At 41.0% G+C, this 18,935-nt stretch overlaps 1 protein-coding gene and 2 long non-coding RNA genes across 5 annotated transcripts in view; 2 read left to right on the forward strand and 1 right to left on the reverse strand.

The window, feature by feature from the left end:
- Positions 1-3,727: 3,727 nt before the first annotated feature.
- Positions 3,728-7,304, reverse strand: LOC308470795. 3 transcript variants are annotated; one of them, XR_013982652.1, is made up of 3 exons: positions 7,264-7,304; positions 6,040-6,163; positions 3,728-4,353 (listed from the first exon to the last, which is right to left on the reverse strand). It is a non-coding gene; the product is annotated as an uncharacterized lncRNA (long non-coding RNA). The 3 variants fall into 3 exon arrangements; XR_013982653.1 differs by lacking the exon at positions 7,264-7,304 and adding an exon at positions 6,459-6,856; XR_013982654.1 differs by lacking the exon at positions 7,264-7,304 and having other exon boundaries at positions 6,040-6,856.
- On the forward strand, positions 7,302-13,311 carry LOC308470797. The gene is made up of 2 exons (XR_013982656.1): positions 7,302-7,389; positions 13,033-13,311. It is a non-coding gene; the product is annotated as an uncharacterized lncRNA (long non-coding RNA).
- Positions 13,312-14,707: 1,396 nt separating this feature from the next.
- The window catches only part of LOC308471737 (uncharacterized protein), a gene marked incomplete at its 5' end in the record, with an annotated part of 51,817 nt that continues 47,589 nt past the window's right edge, over positions 14,708-18,935 (forward strand). The window contains 2 exons of the mRNA XM_080995996.1: positions 14,708-14,767; positions 15,088-15,216. Coding sequence (XP_080852122.1) covers positions 14,708-14,767; positions 15,088-15,216 — 189 coding nt within the window. The remainder of the gene's footprint in view (positions 14,768-15,087; positions 15,217-18,935) is intronic.

The raw sequence follows: 18,935 nt of genomic DNA on the forward strand, positions 1-18,935 counted from the left end.
GCAGCCAGTTGCCCTATTTATTTAAATATAGACAACTGAGCTAGCTATTCATCTAATATCGAAGCTGATTCTTGACTAGTTCTTTCCTGAGGAGCCCATGTCATGGAATGCAAAGGTTATAGGTTATAGATCCAAAAGCTCAAAAGCCTGAGAATCAGTGCATATCCTGTGAGACTGTGGATGATTGAGATGAATATCTCTGAGATCTGGGGATAGAGTGAGGCAGTAGCTACCCTGGTGCCCTGGCCTATGGCCACTAGACCATGCCACCATGTTCCCAACAACACTTTTAAATGGGTCCACCCAGTTGCCTGTGGGGAACAGACAAGCAGGGCCTGAACACGACAGCACGCTCCCCTCTTGTGGTTTCTAGCAACTGGTATCCAGAAGCATTGCTGCCTCCAGCCATGGAGGCAGAGCACAGCCACCATGGCTAGTAACCATTGATAGTCCTCTCCTCCATGAATTTGCCCTATTCTCTTTTAAAGCCATCCAACTTGATGGCAATCACTGCTTCCTGCGGGGGGGGGCGTGTTCCAGTTTAACTATGTGCTGCGTTAAGAAGTATTTTCTTTTATCTGTCCCGAATCTTCCAAGATTCAGCTTCCACAAGTTCTAGTGTCATGGTGAGGCTTCCTCCTTTGAACAGTGTGCATACATGCAGGGGAGGAAGAGAATTTGCTTGAGTTTACCTTCACCCCATTTTCTGTGGTTATGCACGCTATACGACCTAAAACATGGCAGCTGGTTTCATTGCCTTTTTCTCAAGCTAGTACTGTGACTGCCTGGAAATGTACCTCAAATGAGGATGTGAGCATTGCCTACACAAAAAGGAAAGGGGTGATGAGAGTGACTAAAGAGCAATTACTCACTCTTCTCCAAAGTACAAAAGCGAGGATGAAATTGACTGGCAGCAGATTTCAAGGAAATAAAAGGAAGGAGGTTTGTTTATTCTAGCATTCATTGCCAGCGGATATTGTGAGGAGTAGTGTTACGGTTGGATTTAAAAGCAGTGTGAAAGGTTCATTGAGAACAGGTCTCTCAAAGATGCTTTGCCAAGATGATCAGGAATATGACCTCATTTCAAACAAGCCTTGAGCTCTTGTTCATTGGAAGGGACATGGCAAAGCTCTCCTGGTTCAACTTGCTGCATGCTTTCTCCACAGCGATATACATAAACGTCTCAGTGAATCTGGTTAACCCAAGTGGGGGTTGCAAGAAATGATGCACCATGAAGAGTGATTCTGTTCAAGAAGTCCATCCTAACCTGGTTTTCTATTGCCAGGCTCCCCCTGCTCCCCATTCAGTCATCATTCTTTGGCCCCATAATGCAGTCTTCATTCAGCTGTAAATGGGTTTCCCCAACTCCCATCCCTTTAGGGGGTTAGTTGTTGTTTTGTGGGGGGGGGGATTATATACTAAATATTTTTTCGTACTTCTGCACATTTGTGGGTTTTTCATTGCTGGCATGATGATGGTGCCATAAAGATCACTATTAGCAAATATAAGTGGGAATGCTGCTGTATATAGTGTTTCTGTTCAGGATTCCAACCACTTCACTCCATCCCCCTCCCCAGCTTCCTGTTTCTTTCCCCATCAGCATCCCATGGCAATCCAGCAACCAGCTGAACAAAATCTGGGTCTTGATTCAGGCACATGGCACACATTTAACTCTTTCCCACCAAAATAAAAGGGACTTTAAAATGCCACACGTTAGTTGTTTCATGCCCAAGGTTTGCTCAACGCTCAAATTCTGGCTGCATCAGTCAGAATTTGCTCTTCACTTTACTGGAACAAACTACCCAATGAAAGGTCTGTGCACTATTAGGGACATTTAAAAAAAATTAACAAGATCTGACATTATCAAAGCTATTCTTTTGCTTACAGCAAGTATAAATGATGTGTTTTCAGTCTTTCAAGCTTAATTCATTCAGACATTAAGCTACTGAAAAGCCTTTACTCCACAGCGACACATGCTTATTTTTTTACAAAGATGTTGAAAGCTGACAATAGCAAAACACCATATCATTTTTCAATTCTTATTGTACTGTTTGTTGAAGGCAAAAGCTGCAAATTTATTCATTTCCCTGTGATCTTCGGAAGAAGGGCAGTCTATAAATTTAATAAACAAACTATAAACAAAAAAGACACCTTCAGCAAAGTGTTGCACTATTCAAGTCAGACCCTAACCCTATTCCATAATATTCAATCCAATCTATCCCCCCCCCCCCACTGCCAACAATCAGTCAGCATTCCATGGCTACTGAGCATGGCTGGCCTCATAGGGCTGCCCCCTCCTTCCTTAGGGTTTTATACTTTTGCAAAACTTGGGGTTGGCCCAATGCTGCTGATCCTCTAGTGCATGGGTCCTCAAACTACAGTGTGTGGGCCACATCTGGCCCACCAGGTTCCTGAACCCGGCCTGCCTGCTGTCTAACGGGTCTACGTGTTTCCATCTCCCCCCCCCCCACTGCTTGCTGGGACCGGAACTGACGTCAGGAACATGACGTTGCCCATGTGAGGCAATTGCTACTCGTGCAGCGTGGAGGAGAGGAGAGGAGGGAGGGGCGCGAGCGAGTGAAGCGGAAAGGAAAGGAAGGAAGAAGCTGGTAAGTGACATCACAGGTGCCATCATGAGGAGCCTTTTGCTGCCATTCAGAGAGGGAAGGGAAGGGAGGTTAAAAAACACACGCACACTCATCTTCCCCTTCTTTCGCCTCAAAGGAGAGCTTGGCTGGGCTTGTGGTGGCCGCACTCCCGGGTGAGGGAGACCAGGGCGGGCCTAGCCTAGCCTGCGCTGGGAGAGACAGCTTTTACTTTTACCTCAGCCAAGGTGCCATTCTCATTTCTCTCTCCCCCCCCCACCCCCCGTGAGGAGGTTTATTAGTATTTTGTGAAGTAGCAAACAAGAAAACTGAACATCACAAGAAATCAAACAAGGTTATACTCAACATAGACAATTGTCTCCTCAGATTGTGAGGTATTTCCCCCTTCTTCATGAAGCTGAGTAAGACCAGGGGAGGTCTCTTTGACAAATATGGAACCAGATATTGTCCATCTCAATAGCTAAAAGCAGGGCCATACTTCCCATTGAAATACTTATAAGTTTATGTTGATTTAAATCATTCTTCATTTTAAATATTGTATTGCTTTTTCCTGTTTTTTGTGCACCACAAATAAAATATGTACAGTGTGCATAGGAATTCGTTCATATTTTTAACAAACTATAGTCTGGCCCCCAACAATGTCTGAGGGACAGTGAACTGGTCCCGTTTAAAAAGTTTGAGGACCCCTGCTCTAGTGCGAGGATCCTGCCATTTTTGCCTCATAAGCAAAAGTGTTCACTTCTGAACATCAGAAAAAGAAGAAGCTATTATTAGTGTACCTAAGAGAAAGTTTATCAAATTTTACTAAAGCTTCTAACTTTGTCTTCTACGATTTTGCTGTAGTTTGTTCCAAAAGCTTCAGGGACACAGAGGTACTCGTATTCTGAGGACTTTCATTAGCTTGTCCGATCTTAATTCAGTAGCTACTGAAAGCCTTCACAGTTTCTCCCAGTTCCTGTTCAACGAGTTTCCATTCACTGTGTTTTAAAGTGTGATTATAAACAGCTCTCTTGATTATTTGTTTTATGTAACTGTTCTAGAGCTTCTGATTGCTTCCTTGATTAGGAGCTTGATTGTATTATTGGTTTTTGAGTATCATAAAAAGGGAGTCAGCTGTTGGCTGCCATTCAACACTTTTATTGCTATTTTTTGTGTTTCCCCTTTGAGATACAGTATTACCTCCAAGTTCAAAAAGTAGGTTGTACATTTTTACAAAGAGAAATGCCACCCCTCTCCCAGTTCATCTGCTACAATGTTCTGCATTAAATCCACACAATGCTTTTTGAGTTCTGCAAATGATTTGAAATGTTTACATGGAACATGTGTTCCCAATCCCTTGGGTCATAACTTTGAACAAGACATTTACCACCTACTCCAATGATGATGATGACTTATTAGACACTTGTTATCCAAAGACCTACAAGTAACTGACCAATATGTATGATTGGATGCTACTGCAGTATCAAAGCATGTGTGTATTTCAGTGTAATGATGATAGTAAGTCACAGCTTTCACCCTGATATCAGTATTTCAATGTAAAAATCCCCACAATGCAGTATTATTGCTATTCTTAATGACCTCAAGTTTTTTACATCCAGAATGTCCTGGTAGAATGGCTGAAAATAACAACACAGTCCGCTTGGAATTAAATTATAGTTCTTTGTTCTGGACTGCAGGTCGAAAGGAGGGCTTACTGAAGTGGTTGTATGCAGAGATACCAAAGAAGGATGTCAAAAACACCGGAGCTCTAGTGCTTTATTAAGGAAAAGGTGTAGACTTTTTATTTATTGAGGAACTCATTTTAGTGATTTACTGTAATCATTTCATTATTATGTCCTGTTAAATAATATGTAATAATAATACCCCCCCCCCCGCCAATTTTGTTAGTCATGTCATTTTTAAAAACTTACGTGTGTACAATTTTGTAACAAGAAAATAATTTAATAAATAAATAAATTATGCATCAAGTTTAAAAACCTACAAAATGGTTAAAAGCAACGACCATCAAAATTTAACACATCAGTACATAAAACAAAATACCACCCTTCACATAAAACAAACAAAAACTTACACCCCTGTTTCCTGTTAACTGGTGGGAGCTGCAAAGGCATACAGGAGGAAGAGAGAGGTCTGTCCCTGCCCACTATCCTAGTGCCAGCAGCTTTCCTCTAAGAGAATATCATGCTTTTCTGAGATGTGCCCTGAGGGTGGTAGTGGGGAAGCACTGCAGTTCCATCAGCAACATATGCATATATGACATCAGAAGACCATAAAACAAAACAAGTAACTCACCACCTGCATGAAATTTCCCCCATCTCTTTCCTAAACATATAGGGCCATGCATTACCAATACATTGCATAATTTCAGAAATACAAGGTGAGACATACAATGGCATGGCAGGCTGGCATTTATCGCCCAGGAAAAAGGCTTTGTATTTGCACTCATTATTTTAGCTGAATGGTTGTAAGCATATACCCAAGATATCTTAAGTGCCAACTTAAAAAGGTAAACTCTGAATTTGATGAAATTGCATTGAGTTACATGAAAGTGCATGTATCATATAAGGGACACACATTAGAAATCAGCATTGGTTATGGTTTGCTCGTGAGTGTATATGCTCAGCAGCAAATCAATGCATCCTTGTGCAAAATGTTATGCAGCATTTAAATGGCTTAGTCTTTTTCTGCTGATCTTTGGGATCTCAAAATAGCTTTTCAAATCTCCAGAATATCAAGCTAGTTTGGAAAACAGAATGGTTGTTTGGCGTCCTTCTTGTCTTATTTTGTCTGAGCTGGGCTTGCCCATCCCTAATTGTTCCTGGCAAAATGGGACACAGCATGCTCAGAATTAGTTAATGGAGCATGAAATCTTACCTGCAGATGCTGTGAATCCAGCAAGTGGATGTAAGCTATCAATCAGGTCCAAGAGCAGCCTGCTTCATTGCACATTCTCAATAGTTTGTATTCTTGCTTGCAACATTCACATCACCCTTATCATCCAGGGACTGGTGAGCTTGGATAACTCATTGTATGCATTTTGCTGAGGGTTGTATTCCCGCCCCGCCCCCCATTCTTTTTCTTTTGGTAAGCCACTTCCACATTATATGAATAACCTTTTCAATCAAGTCTGCTCCTCTTGATAAGAAATAAAACTGGGGGAGAGCCCATCTTTAAAAATGTATATATTTATAAAGCATTCAGTAAACGCACAGTTTTTCTGGGGACAACTCTATTACACCTTATTGTTTTTAATACTGGAGTTTTTCCTGTTTCAAATGGCATGATAAACATATCTATCCTTCCTTGTCAATTCTGATTACATGTCATATTTGAAGTCTAAAATGTAGAATTGCACCTGTCCTGTTTAGCTTCTGTAATTGTGAATTGCATTTTGTTACCTCCATAAAATTTGAAAGAAGTTTTATAAGGATACTAATTGTGGACCCGGTACTTCAGAACTTCTCAATTCTGTGATGTTATCCCATGGGCAGCTGGACTCAGGTATCTAACCTGACTAGACAAGGTTCATATACTTTAGGTGTGATGACAGGGCAGGGCTAGGAATCAATGTAAATATTTATTATTTTTTAAAAAATAACTGTTGTGGGCAACTATTTGTGTTCTTACTTGGTGCATACCAACAACATAACATCAGGGCAGGAGGGAAACACTACTGCTGTAACTGTGGTCATTTGTAAGTTTGCAAATTAGAGGGAGATAAATGTGATTCTATTTCAAATCAAGTCACATCTCCCTGTGTTGTGTTGCCAATCCTCCCTACCATATTCTTCTTATTTGATTGCTAGGGAAGGAGGTAGTGGTTCCTGTACAAAAAAATGGAAAGTAACATACCCTTTTTGAAGTCCTTGGGCCTCTGAAGAACACAACATAGAATCTGTCAGATGTATACTTGTTTTGTATTTACTTGAAAGGTAATCTCTTTTTAGAAAATGGATAGGCATGTTAAGTGACCTAAGTTTCAAAACACATATTTGGCAAATACCTTGCAAAAGGTTTTTTTAAGCCAGGTGTTTTAGGTTAGCACTTAATAAAAAGCCTGTACACACAACTGCCATGATGAAAACCCACTTAATAAATACAAGCAAAGTTTATATGGTAAAGCAACACTACAGCAGGACCACTGGGATTCTACCAGCCAAATCTGATACACTTGTATGGTAGTGTTTCACTCTCCCCACTGTCCTGAGTGGTACAGGTTTTACAGTGCAATCTTATTTAGAAGTCTCACTGCATCCAATGTGGCTTACTCTCTATTAGTATGTGAATATTGGGTTGCAGCCTTCGTTTTTTTCCGAAGAAGCCGAGACCACTGGAGACTTATGCTGCTTTTGTAATGTCTGTTATCCTATATCTAGTATACTCTGTAGAACATACCGAAAACAATTTAAAACAGAGTTCTAAGGCAGACAACACAACCAATAATCACACATCACATTGCCAAAGAGCAATTGCTCTTTGCGCTGCTTCACTTCAAAATGAGGTAAGCCAGGCCCATCGGGGACAGGGGTACGCCTGCTCCTTCTGCTGAGTGGAGCTCTTGGCTTCTGCCCCAAAGTCCTGCCCTGACACTGCTTTAACAGCATTAAAAAATATAACTAGTGTAAAAAGAAGCAGAGTGAGAGCACTCTATACCCACCTTCTGTCTAAAAGTGCTCCTAATAGTGCTACATATCTGTGGGGATCCAAAATTCCAAGATTTCTCCAAGGATTCCAAGTGACCTCACAGTCAGATGGCTCAGGAGGTTGGAATGGTCCAGAATAGGTAGGTCAGCTTGCCATCCCCAATCGAAGCAAAGGTTAAGGGGATCTGGTGAATAATGACCTATATACTATTAAAAACAGGGTGTACTGAAATATTCTTCCATATGGAGGGGGGGGGCAACACGAGAACGGGCCTTCTCTGCAGTGGCTCCCCATCTATGGAATGCTCTCCCCAGGGCAGTTCGCCTGGCGCCTTCATTATACACCTTTTCCTTTTCAACCAGACCTTAGGTTGATTTGAATGACATACTATGCCCTTTTAAAATGTGGTTTTTTGGGGGGGGTTATTGGGTTATTGTTTTATTTTTATTAGGTATTTTGAGGTTTTATGTTAATTTTATTCTGTGACCCCTGGGTATAGGGTGGCATATAAACTCAATAAATAATAATAATAATAATATCCACTCCATCACCCATTTTTTTAAAAAAGGGTTTCCAGATAGAAAGGTTGAGTCTATAATAGTAATCTAAGTGATAGTAATGTAAAGGCCCATTGCTTGGCCCTCCTTGCTGCAATTGCTATTGGCAGAAGAGGTAACTTTCCCGAGCTTTGAATTCCACTTTCTGTTGGCATTCATGGTCTGTAATAGCATGCCAGAATCACCTTGCAGGAATGGCAGTAGTATTAGGTATGCTTCACTAGCTAGCTGAGCTCTGAAGACTCCAATTTATTGCTTCACAGCACAATGTATGACTGGAAGCCTCAATATTCTGGCCAAGGAACTCTGTTTTTAGGAATCTTAGGCGTCTTTATTTCCACACAATACTCTTCTAATGTCTTCGGAAACATTTGGGTAACGCAGATCAGCATCATATACACAAATGGCATGGAAAATGTAGAAAACATTCAACAATCCTTATGTTGTTTCCGTATAAAGTAACAATATGGATGGCGGGGAAGGAGGGGGGTAGGAATTGGGACATAGTTTATCTGGATGACCAAAAATGTGAGATAAGCAAGATTCAGACAACTGGGGCCATGGGCTCCATGCAGCGTGCATGGCCCTGGCACCAAAATTTGTGGGTGCCTGGCCCCTTCATGGGGAATTTTGTGGGTGCTCAGGCACCCAGGGCCCCAGGGAGTTGGCACCTATGAGTTACACTGTGTGGGAGGATATTATTATATATTTTAGTAATGATTATTACTGTGAATCTGATGAAGTGCTTTCTGCATTTATGTTAGTTATCATCACAGCAACACCATGTGACAAATCACTAAGTTTGGGTTTATCACACACACACACACACACATCACTTCCCACTACAAAAAGTCCCAAAGTGAATTGAAACCAGAGTAAATATACAACAATGAAAGTACATAAGCATGTTAAAACACAGTTGACTACAAATATTCAATAACTGGTGCCACCTAACCCCTTTTTGTTGTACTGGTGGGGGAAAGGGACATGGACTAAAATGCTACTAGGCAAGTGGATGGCTGTTTAAGAAAGACGTGTGGGCTCAAAACTCCCATGTCTAAATCCTATCCACAAGACCATTCTCAGTGCTTTGAGTGATGATGGTAATTTTGCCCGCAGGGTTTAAATTGCAAGAAAATAGTCATAAAGAGTAGCCAGCTCTAATGACCACATTCCTTATTTTGGTATCTTTTAAAAGCCCTTTCTTTTTGGTTGATTTAAAGAATATTTACAGTTTCATTTTGTATAAGTTGTTCCTCTTTTAACTTTCTAGAATTCTTAAACATTGCTTTACATTTATTTTCACTTTGATAAGAATCAAAGCCCACTCAAAGCTAGTTGAAATATGGAAAATTTCAGATTATTGGGAACTGTGGGAGAGATTTCACAGAATATTTTCTGGGGAGAGAGACAGAATTCTTCAAAAGTTTGGGAGGAGGGCACAGACACAAAAAGAAAATCTGGGTCAAAATTTATCATGTATGTTCTTCTGTAGCGGGGAGGGGGGAAGAGTCCACAAAGGATATGTTTTTCCTATCTGTAGCTTATTTTAGACCTGTCTCCCCACCACCACCACCACCTGTTTGCTCTTGAGTCCCTTCCAGGCCAGGTCAAAGTCAATGGCAGCCAAGAGTTGAATATAAATTTAGTCCCTCATACTTTGTGGGGACTTTGCTAGCTTACTGATAAACGCCACAAACCTTACCAACAAAGTCTACAACTCTTCCAACTCCTTCCCTGTCATGGTGTTTGGTCTTGTATTACAGCATAAAAAGTCTCCTATTTGAAAGGGACAAAACCCCCACTAAAGCATAAGAAGGAACATTTGCAGCGCTTCAGTAGGCCACTTTTTGTATTGTGTACAGGTGTGGTAAATGGCAAATCAATAAGACTTCAAATTACAATTGACTTTTTAAAAAAATTGAACAAACTGCTTTGAGATGGTTTTAAAGAAAAATGACACTGCTTATTTTCACCAAGAATTATTTTCATTGCATAAATCTCAGGTTGTACTATATTTTAAGGTTACACGGTGAGTCATTTCGTAAACTACTAATGCTCTCTCTGCTTCTATAATATTCTGTTACAATGTTCCAGCCTTACACCTGCGTGCCAAAATTATGTCAACCGCATGAAAGAGGGAAACGGGGATTCTGTTTCAATAACTGAAAAGAAGCCAACGATGTAATTGCTACAGAAACTTTAATTAGAAATCATTAACTGTTAATGCTTTTTAAAGATTGAAAGCATTACTTTTGGTGAACCACAGCATCCAGTCGTGTCATTCACATTCTAGACAAGCTTTTAGATTTTGTTCCACAGAAATTAAGGTGACAGCATAAATGCCAACAATATCTATTTTCTAGTTTTCAATTTCTTACTTTGCAGAGCTCTGATTTGCCAATGCTCTTCAGTTAACTAGATTCTATTTCCCCAAAAACGAGGGTGGTATCTAAATAGCAGGGTTTTGAGAAAGTTCTTGTCAAAGGTTCTACAAACTTTTCTGCAAACACTGCACATTGCTACTGAAAACTTATTTTGGCTCTCAAAAGACATCTTTCCTGTCTGTTATTTTTATTTATCTATGAATCATCTTTTAAGTGTGTGTCAAGGTGATTTACAAACATAATTAAAACAGCTAAAAGTAGTTTTAGTATAGAAAATAACTGAAAATAGGTTTAACAACAATACGAAATGAACATTTAGGAACCGCCCTGAAATCTATGGGTATAGGGCATTATACAAATTTAATAAATCATCATCATCATCATAAAGGCACAGACCTTTTTATCCAGGTATATCTGAGGCAAATCCTAAAGCTATTACCAATGCTAGTTAAATTATCAATAATACATAATAAATAAATAATAATAAATAATAAATAAATAATAATAAAACCCTAACCCTAACCCTAATCCAAATGCATTAGGTGAAAGAAAACTTCATTGGAATCCATTTAATTCTAAGAGAAGTCATTGTGATCAAAGTGTTAGGGCATGCCTTGGTCAATCTAATTTATGGAGAAATATGGGTAGAATTCAATATACTGCTAAGAGTGCTATGGAGTGCTTTGCAAGTAGGGAATGGGGTTTACTCTCAGAACAAAATGTTTCTCCCTCTTCTCCCACTGTGTGCCCCTTGTGCACCCCATAATACAGTTACAGGTTTTCCCCCAACCTATGTGACCGATGCGATTTTACATGCCTAACTAGTGTGAGATATAAACAAAGAAACAAAGAATCCACAACTCTCTTAAAATACACAGTTGTTTTGCTTTGCAATTGAATATTTGGGGGGGGGGGCTTTGAACCTTGCTGTGATTAGGGTTTCCAGGTCAGGAACCTCCCAGATCCTGAGATTTCAAGACCCAAACTTGACACCTAGGGGCAGGCCCTGATTATTTTTCACTGAGCTCCCTCTCACCACTGAGCCCTGGAGAAGGAGGTTAATTGGGAGACATTAACTGAGAGATGGGAAGAGGGAAGAACCGCCTCTCCCCGAGTCTGTGCAATATGCATCCAGTTTTTGCTGGCCAAAGTTTGCAAGCTGCATGCATTGTCTCCATAAGAAATAAATAGAAGTACTCGTCCCCATCTGAAGATTCAAACCCTCCCTCTGCCACTGGGAAAGGGGGAGGGCAAGCAAACCAGGAGACTTCAGGTCAGCCCTAGAGGTCTGGCAACCCAGCTGTCAATTTCACTCATCCTGCTGGCCTGCTCTGTCATCCCATTTTCCCTGGAGCTGGAATCACATGCGATCTTATACTCCTCTACTGCAAAATAAGCTCTATTCAGTTCAGTTGGGTTTACTCCCACCATATATGTGCATATGATTGTAGCCTCACCCATTTGTTGTGGGTTTTGGATTGTGGATCTTTGGGCCCTAAACATACATGGGTAATTTAGATTCAATTAGACCTGAAATCATTGCTGAATGAGCAGTTCTTTGTAGCACTCTACAAAAATATACCATGTCATTTCACAAAAGTTTTCTTCCCTCGTGAAAGAGTTTTGCATTTTTTCTGTCTCATTAGCGAGCTGCTTTAGAGTTGTTGATTTGTTTGTTTATTTAGAATTTCAGTGGATACGAGTGGTTTTGACTTACTTTACTGTTGCAAGGAGACCAATCTCTTTCTTTCTCCCTCTGTGTGTGTATCTTTCTCCAGTGCTCTGCAGCCTCCCCTGCTGCCCATGCTTCCTGGTCCAGAAAAGCCCATGGTAGGAGTTACCTAATGAAATCTTCCCTGGAATTTTGTTAAATCCTGGGAAACTGGGAGGCTGTCTACCAACTGCCTGACATAAGTGTGCTCACTGATTTTGTTTGAAGGAAAGGCCTTCCTTTTACCTGCAAAAAATCTTTCTGCAAAGATTTATTTAAAAGCAGAAAGCAAAATGAGCCTGTCAGCTGCTCAGTAAGTGATCTCTCAACTTGCATGGTAAAGGTAAAGGACCCCTGGACGGTTAAATTCAGTCAAAGACTACTATGGGGTTGCGCCGCTCATCTTGCTTTCAGGCCAAGGGAGCCAGCATTTGTCCACAGACAGCTTTCCAGGTCATGTGGCCAGCATGACTAAACCACTTCTGGAGCAACGAAACACTGTGACAGAAACCAGAGCGCACGGAAATGCTGTTTACCATCCTGCCACAGCAGTACCTATTTATCTACTTGCACTGGCGTGCTTTCGAACTGCTAGGTTGGCAGAAGCAGGGACCGAGCAATGGGAGCTCACTCTGTCGTGGGGATTCAAACCACTGACCTTCTGATCAGCAAGCCCAAGAGGCTTAGTGGTTTAGACCACAGTGCCACGCACATCATGCTTACACCAACTTGCATGCTTACAGTAAAGCCCAGTGTAGGACATGTGGTTTTGAGGAAACAGAGTGCAGACCACTGGAGTGATGATTTGTGTGATGAAAAACAAAACCTCTTGGTCACTTTGAAAGTGAGGTAAGCACGTCAGCAGGCCTGCGCCACACCCAGGAGAACGTTGCTCATTCACCCTTCCCCTTTTGATAATGTCTGAATGCAATTTCTTTTCTCATTAATTGACAGATAATGAGATGGTTAAATTAATGCAGGATTATTTTTTTACCAGGTTGCTAGTTTTGGGTACTTTGGTCTCTTCTTTGCCTTCTCTTGTTGTTTTCAATACAGAGTTGTTGTTTTTTTTCTCCCCCTAAAGATATAAAGCTGAGAATCTGAAATGTCCGTTTCATACTTTCCAGGTTTTCTCCAGATGAATGATATTGGAAAGAAGATAGGCAATTTTTGAGCTTGTCATGCTTAGAAAAGAAATTATTTGTGAATTTGAAGTCATTTGAAGTCGACAAATAAGTGCCTGCTTTTCCTCTCCTGATGCTCCTGTCAGTACCTTAGAAGCATCGCTAGGCAGACATTGTCAGATATTATGATGTCTGTCTCTCGTCTTCTAGAAGATTACTTTATTTCTGGCTATTTGTCAAAATGATTTGTGGCCTTATTAAAGTACTTGGATCAGTACCAAATTCTACAGCTGAGCTGAATTTTGTTTGTTTTTTCATTTTAAAACAAAAATAGTTTTTTCTTTAAAAAAAGCTTTTCTGTGAATAAAGGATATTTCATTCTTGATAAGGAAAATGTAATAATTTCCCACGTCATTTTGTTGACTGTTCTTGTCAATGTAGATAAACAGTGGGGGGAAATCATTAAAAGTCAGCAGACCTAAGTCATTTTGGCTATCAAAAGATGGCCACAATTGTTGATAAGATTATTTTTTTAAAAAAATAAAATGTATGTACTGTATTACAGTCAACTGCTTCTCCAAAGGATGCTTTCATATATACTTGGGTCTAACTTCTTCTTCTCCTTCTTTAGCTTCATTTTGTCTGCTGATATTTGTGGCACCATCAAAGCAGAAATCAGTAATGTACTGGTAAACTAACTCAAATGTAACGAAGGTTGTTTCCAGAGAGGAGCTTTATAGCACAATTATGTTACTTTTGTACCCCTTCAACCAAGGAAAACTGCATACAGCTTTTCTCTCACCCTCTTGCCTTCTGGTCAAAAAAAGATACAGAATAAACTTCTCCCTCCCTCCCTTTTTTACATGCACAAACATACATACACACACACCCCTAAAAAAAAAACCAGACTCAGAAACAAATAATGTGTTGTTTTCAATGGCTTAGGATGGGCGATCATAGGCCTGCCCTGCCGTTTTTCTTTTATTGCTTTTGAGGGCTTTCCTGTTTTAGTCCTGCTAGTGATTTTTATGATTGGCTAAGCAGAGATCTGGGACATGGGTGGCGCTGTGGGTTAAACCACAGAGCTTAGGACTTGCCAATCAGAAGGTCGGCGGTTCGAATCTCCGATGAGCTCCCGTTGCTCGGTCCCTGCTCCTGCCAACCTAGCAGTTTGAAAGCACGTCAAAGTGCAAGTAGATAAACAGGTACCACTCTGGAGGGAAGGTAAATGGCGTTTCCATGCACTGCTCTGGTTCGCCAGAAACGGCATAGTCACACATGACCCGGAAGCTGTATGCCGGCTCCCTCGGCCAATAAAGCGAGATGAGCGCCGCAACCCCAGAGTCGGTTGCAACTGGACCTAATGGTCAGGGGTCCCTTTACCTTTAAGCAGAGATCTAGAAAGGATCTCAGCCACTAAAAATGGATTGATATGTTTGTGGGTCGCAGGAGAAAGACTGAACCAACCACACAGCTTTGGCTGTTTTGGAAGTTAAGAATCCTGGCAGGGCTACACCCCACTTTGTCCATAAGAGGGGACCCCCGCTGCAGATATAGGTTTACATTTTTAAAGTGAGTTTTAAAAAAATGAATCAAGGAACAAACTTGTGCTTTAAGAACAACCCATTGCACTTGCAGGATAACTAAAGGGGAGAAATTTAGTTCAGGTTGAGCCTTAATGAAAACCTACCTAACTTGCACTGCATTAACCAAGGCACAGTTATCATTTGAAATTTACGTAAGTAAGTTCTTCAGTAAAAAGATACATATATTTGGAGGACTGGATGAGGGCCAACAAACCAAGCCTGAACAGACTTTGTGGGTGAGCGGTCTCCAGACTCAGAAGTTGGGAAGTTCACCAGTCTGAGTGGGGTTTCATTCCTTCTGAAGAAACTGTGTGTGTGTACTTTGGGGGTGTTCCCAAACCCACCTCTGTACCCGGAGGCTTAGGTTGGTACATCAGCTACATCTTTTCCTGTGTAATAGCTTAGCCACTGTGATTCATGCATTGGTAACCTCACAAATGGACTACTGTGTCGTAGTCTCATTGCTGAGTAGAAACATGCAAGGCTCAGTGGAGTGGGAGGCCAGCCAACCAGAAGAGTCTCTGAGATCAGTATCCAAAGGAGTCCAGGGGTCAGGGAATCTGATGATCATGGAGTCAAGGCTCAAGCAGGAAGTAGCAAGGTAGGACCAGGAAGTGCAAGTGTTGTTACCAGCATCTCACTGCTGCTGGAAGCTCTGCTTAAGAAGGCTGAAGCCAGCTGGTTCTCATCAGCATCTTCTCTGTGTCCTTGAAGGCTGCTGAGCTGCAGGTGGAGTCACTCCACCTTCTCCCCCTTCAGGTTGCTGTTCAGCAGGCAAAGCTGACTCCTGGCTCATGAAATACTGTATTGCACTCCATGTAGGGGTTCATTTCGGATTGATCTAGAAGCAGCTACTGCAAAATGCTGTAGCCAGGTTATCGAGTTGAGCATCTGGATGTGCACATATTACACCTGTGCTCAGGGAACTGCTCTACCTGCTGATCAGCTATAAGGACATGTTCAAGATCTTATGAAGCCCTGAAGAACTTGGGCCCAGGTTACCTGAAGGGCCGCATGTCCCTGTGCAGACTTGTAAAATTGCTTCGAAAATTCTAATTGTGATTCTACAGAATATTATTGTTGCCATCAAGCTACACAAACAGACTGGCACTAAAAGCATAACTTAAGAACCTGCTTAGAACAAAGGTCTACATTAAATTTCATAGCACAGGTTTAGCTTAAAAATAGAAATCTAGACAACATACATGTTGGATAACTTTGTGAACTAGATCTAATGCCCTCTGATCCAATCCCAGGAAATATCTTTTTTAAAAAATTAGCTTTACGAAATCTAATATTTTAAGTTTACAACTGATACTCTTTTTTAAAAAATGTATATAAAAATGTGTTGGTTCTGAACTCTGGTTAAGTGGTTTTGATAAAGCAAGAAGCGCTGCTCATACATTACAGATTATATTTGATGTACAGTTCATTATGCTAACAACCAAGAATTTCAGTGGCAAAAGAGTCCTAGAAGCAAAATATTTGGCTATCCATTGATAGACTTACATAAAAGCTTATTATCTCACAAATGCATACAAATGTCATCCTTTTCGTTTCTTATAGGATCTGACATCCAGTCAGTTTCTATTTAACTCTGTAGTGAGGAAGATTAGAAGGTAGGAACAGCCACACAGGGTCAGCCCAGTGGATCATCTATCCCAGTGCCCTGTGAGCAAGGCCAGAACTGAAGGGTTCAGTGTACAGAACTAGAGGTGTTCACTGTTCCTCACCACATACTCCCAGCGCCCTCACCACATACTCCCAGCTTCATTCTCCACTTAATGGAGATGTTCTGAACATTTTGAAGGATTCCGTGGGCATTATTTTAAAAAAACCAAAAACACTTTGTTTATGCTTTTACTTCGCATTGTGGCAGACATGAAAGACAGCCAATACTTATCTGTTTCATTACAAACAATGGAAAATTCTAGTCATATATAATTCAGTTTCAAGAAATTACCACACAATAAGCAAACAAGGTTACACTAGTTCATAACACTGGTAGGGACCACGTGACCTTGGGGTCTAATGAGTCCCAGTTTGGCCCAAAAGGTCATACCCTCTAAAACCACATCACCACCTGACTCACCGCTGACACAATTGTGACATCAATTCTAGTGCAGGTATAGACACAGCTACCAAGGAACAAATAGGGTGAGCTTAAAGCTTACTGGTGCTGAAAGTGCATCTTCCAAGGAGGTTGCTGTGTTTGTCACCTGACAACATTATGATGTCAGGTGATTGATTGGCAGGTAACAAGTCCCACCCACCTGTCAAAATTGGTCTGCAGGGGGTGGGAAAATTCAGGATCCAGCTCAACAGTTCCCTGTCCAGTGCATATGAAAAATCCAGAAGTCCAGAGATGGGCAATACTTCTATTCAAACTAACCCCAAAGTCACAAAATAGTGAGCAACCTTTCAGGTTCTCCAGAAATGGGTGAAGCAGCTGGTCACAGTCTTAAGATGGCTTGTAGGATGAGGTAGCAGAGTTGATAAAATAAATATATAAAAAGTCAAACATCCGTTCAGTTCCTCACATGGAGTGGCACTCATGCCATTAAGCACTGACATTTTAAATATACAGTGTGACCCCTATAATCAAAACAACATGCACTAATTTATGAAATGTATTTTAGTAGAATGTATCCTGTCTCAGTTCAGCTGACCTTCAAGTGCCTTCCATCCTTGTTTTATAATATATTATTACGAGTTTGTGGGTGTGAGACCCATATAATCCTAGCAAGTGTTAAAAGCTAATCAAGCCCGGCAGTGGTGGACTTTGGTGTTATGTGCCCTGTGCAAGGCCAAAATTTGGTGTGCTCCCAACCCCAGCCCTCGTGCTGCCTTCCCAAAGGTGGGTAAGGAGGTGCCCAGCTTTGGGAAGAAGACCCAAGGCTCTGGCAGGGTCCTAGAGCCCTCCTACTTCCTTCCTAAAGCTGGGAAAGCAGTAACTAGGCTTTGGGAAGGAGCCAGGAGGACTCTAGGATCCTCACACCTCCTTCCCAAAGCCCTGTGACTCGTTTACTGGGCTTTACTCATGTTTACTGGGCTTTACTCATGTGCACCACTCACAAAGCCCTAAATCCGCCCCTGAGCCAAGCTAGCTTCCTGATGAGGTAACCTCCTGGGCAATTAAAAGAACAAAAAACAGGGTGCTCTGTGCCATATGAAAAATGGATGGGGGCCCTCCTCCAACTCTCAGATAGTTACAAGGTCAAAGCCAATGAATGAGGGCAATGTGCTGTGATGTGATCTAGTGTAAAAAGCTGAAAGCTTGAAAAGCAGAGAGAGAGTCATGGCTGATTTCTGCTTGAATCCAAGGCTATAGGCAAACAAGACCCTCCATCATAGGCTCAGGTTGCGTGTGTGTCTGTGTGTGTGTGTGTGTGTGTGTACACCATACCTCATAAAGACACCACAGTCTCTGCTGTGCCTCATTTCCAAAAGGTAACATTAAACCTGGGTTAGCTCTTGGAACCCCTGGAATCTCGCACCACTTGGAGATTGGGGTGGCATGCAACACTCTTTTGTCGCTCTAACCTTCTGCCAAACAAAACAAAAAGCGCAGTGCATACAAATCTATGATTAGCATTACAAAGAGGGAATAGCATGTAAAATGCTATGTTCTTGGATTGCCTCCCTGGTTGCTAGGAAACAGATGCTTAGAGTGCAAATCGCTAGAACCATTCTGATTGGATGGATGCATGGAATTGCTGATTTGTCCACAGAATCCTTAGGTGTGCATTTTAAATAGTTTACCAAAAACAGCACAGTCTACTGTTCTAAAAATCAATGTTTATATGTACTGTATTCTATCTCTGATATGTTTAAGAATGTTTAAATTGTTTATTGAAGGTTTAGCTTAACTTGATGATGATAAAGAAAGCTTCCATAAGATATGTATAATCCAGGCCATTGTATAGTTGCCAATTATCTTTTTTTCTTTTCTTTTACAAAGTAGGGAAGCCAGAATGTGCCCCTGATAAAACAAAGAGGCAGTAGGTACAGAATGGTTTGAAAAGCTTGTTTACACAATATGCTTGGCAACAAAAGCCACTGCAATAGGGTGTTGTATAAGTCAAATGGAAAAAGGTACATTTTGGAGAAAAGGTTCTCATAGCAAAAACAGCTGCACATTTAAATATTTCCCCTGGAAATATTCCTTCCCTTGAGGTTTTTTAAAGTCCCTAAAATTTAATTATTGTTGTTATTGTCTTTTAAAAATATTATTAAAATAATAAAAAGCCATAATAATAACTGATAGCAATTACAAAGTAATATGATGTGTAACATAAGGGAATGCTTATAAGTTATTAT

Source organism: Podarcis pityusensis, assembly GCF_964106645.2.
Source record: "Podarcis pityusensis genome assembly, chromosome: 2".
NCBI lineage: Eukaryota > Metazoa > Chordata > Lepidosauria > Squamata > Lacertidae > Podarcis > Podarcis pityusensis.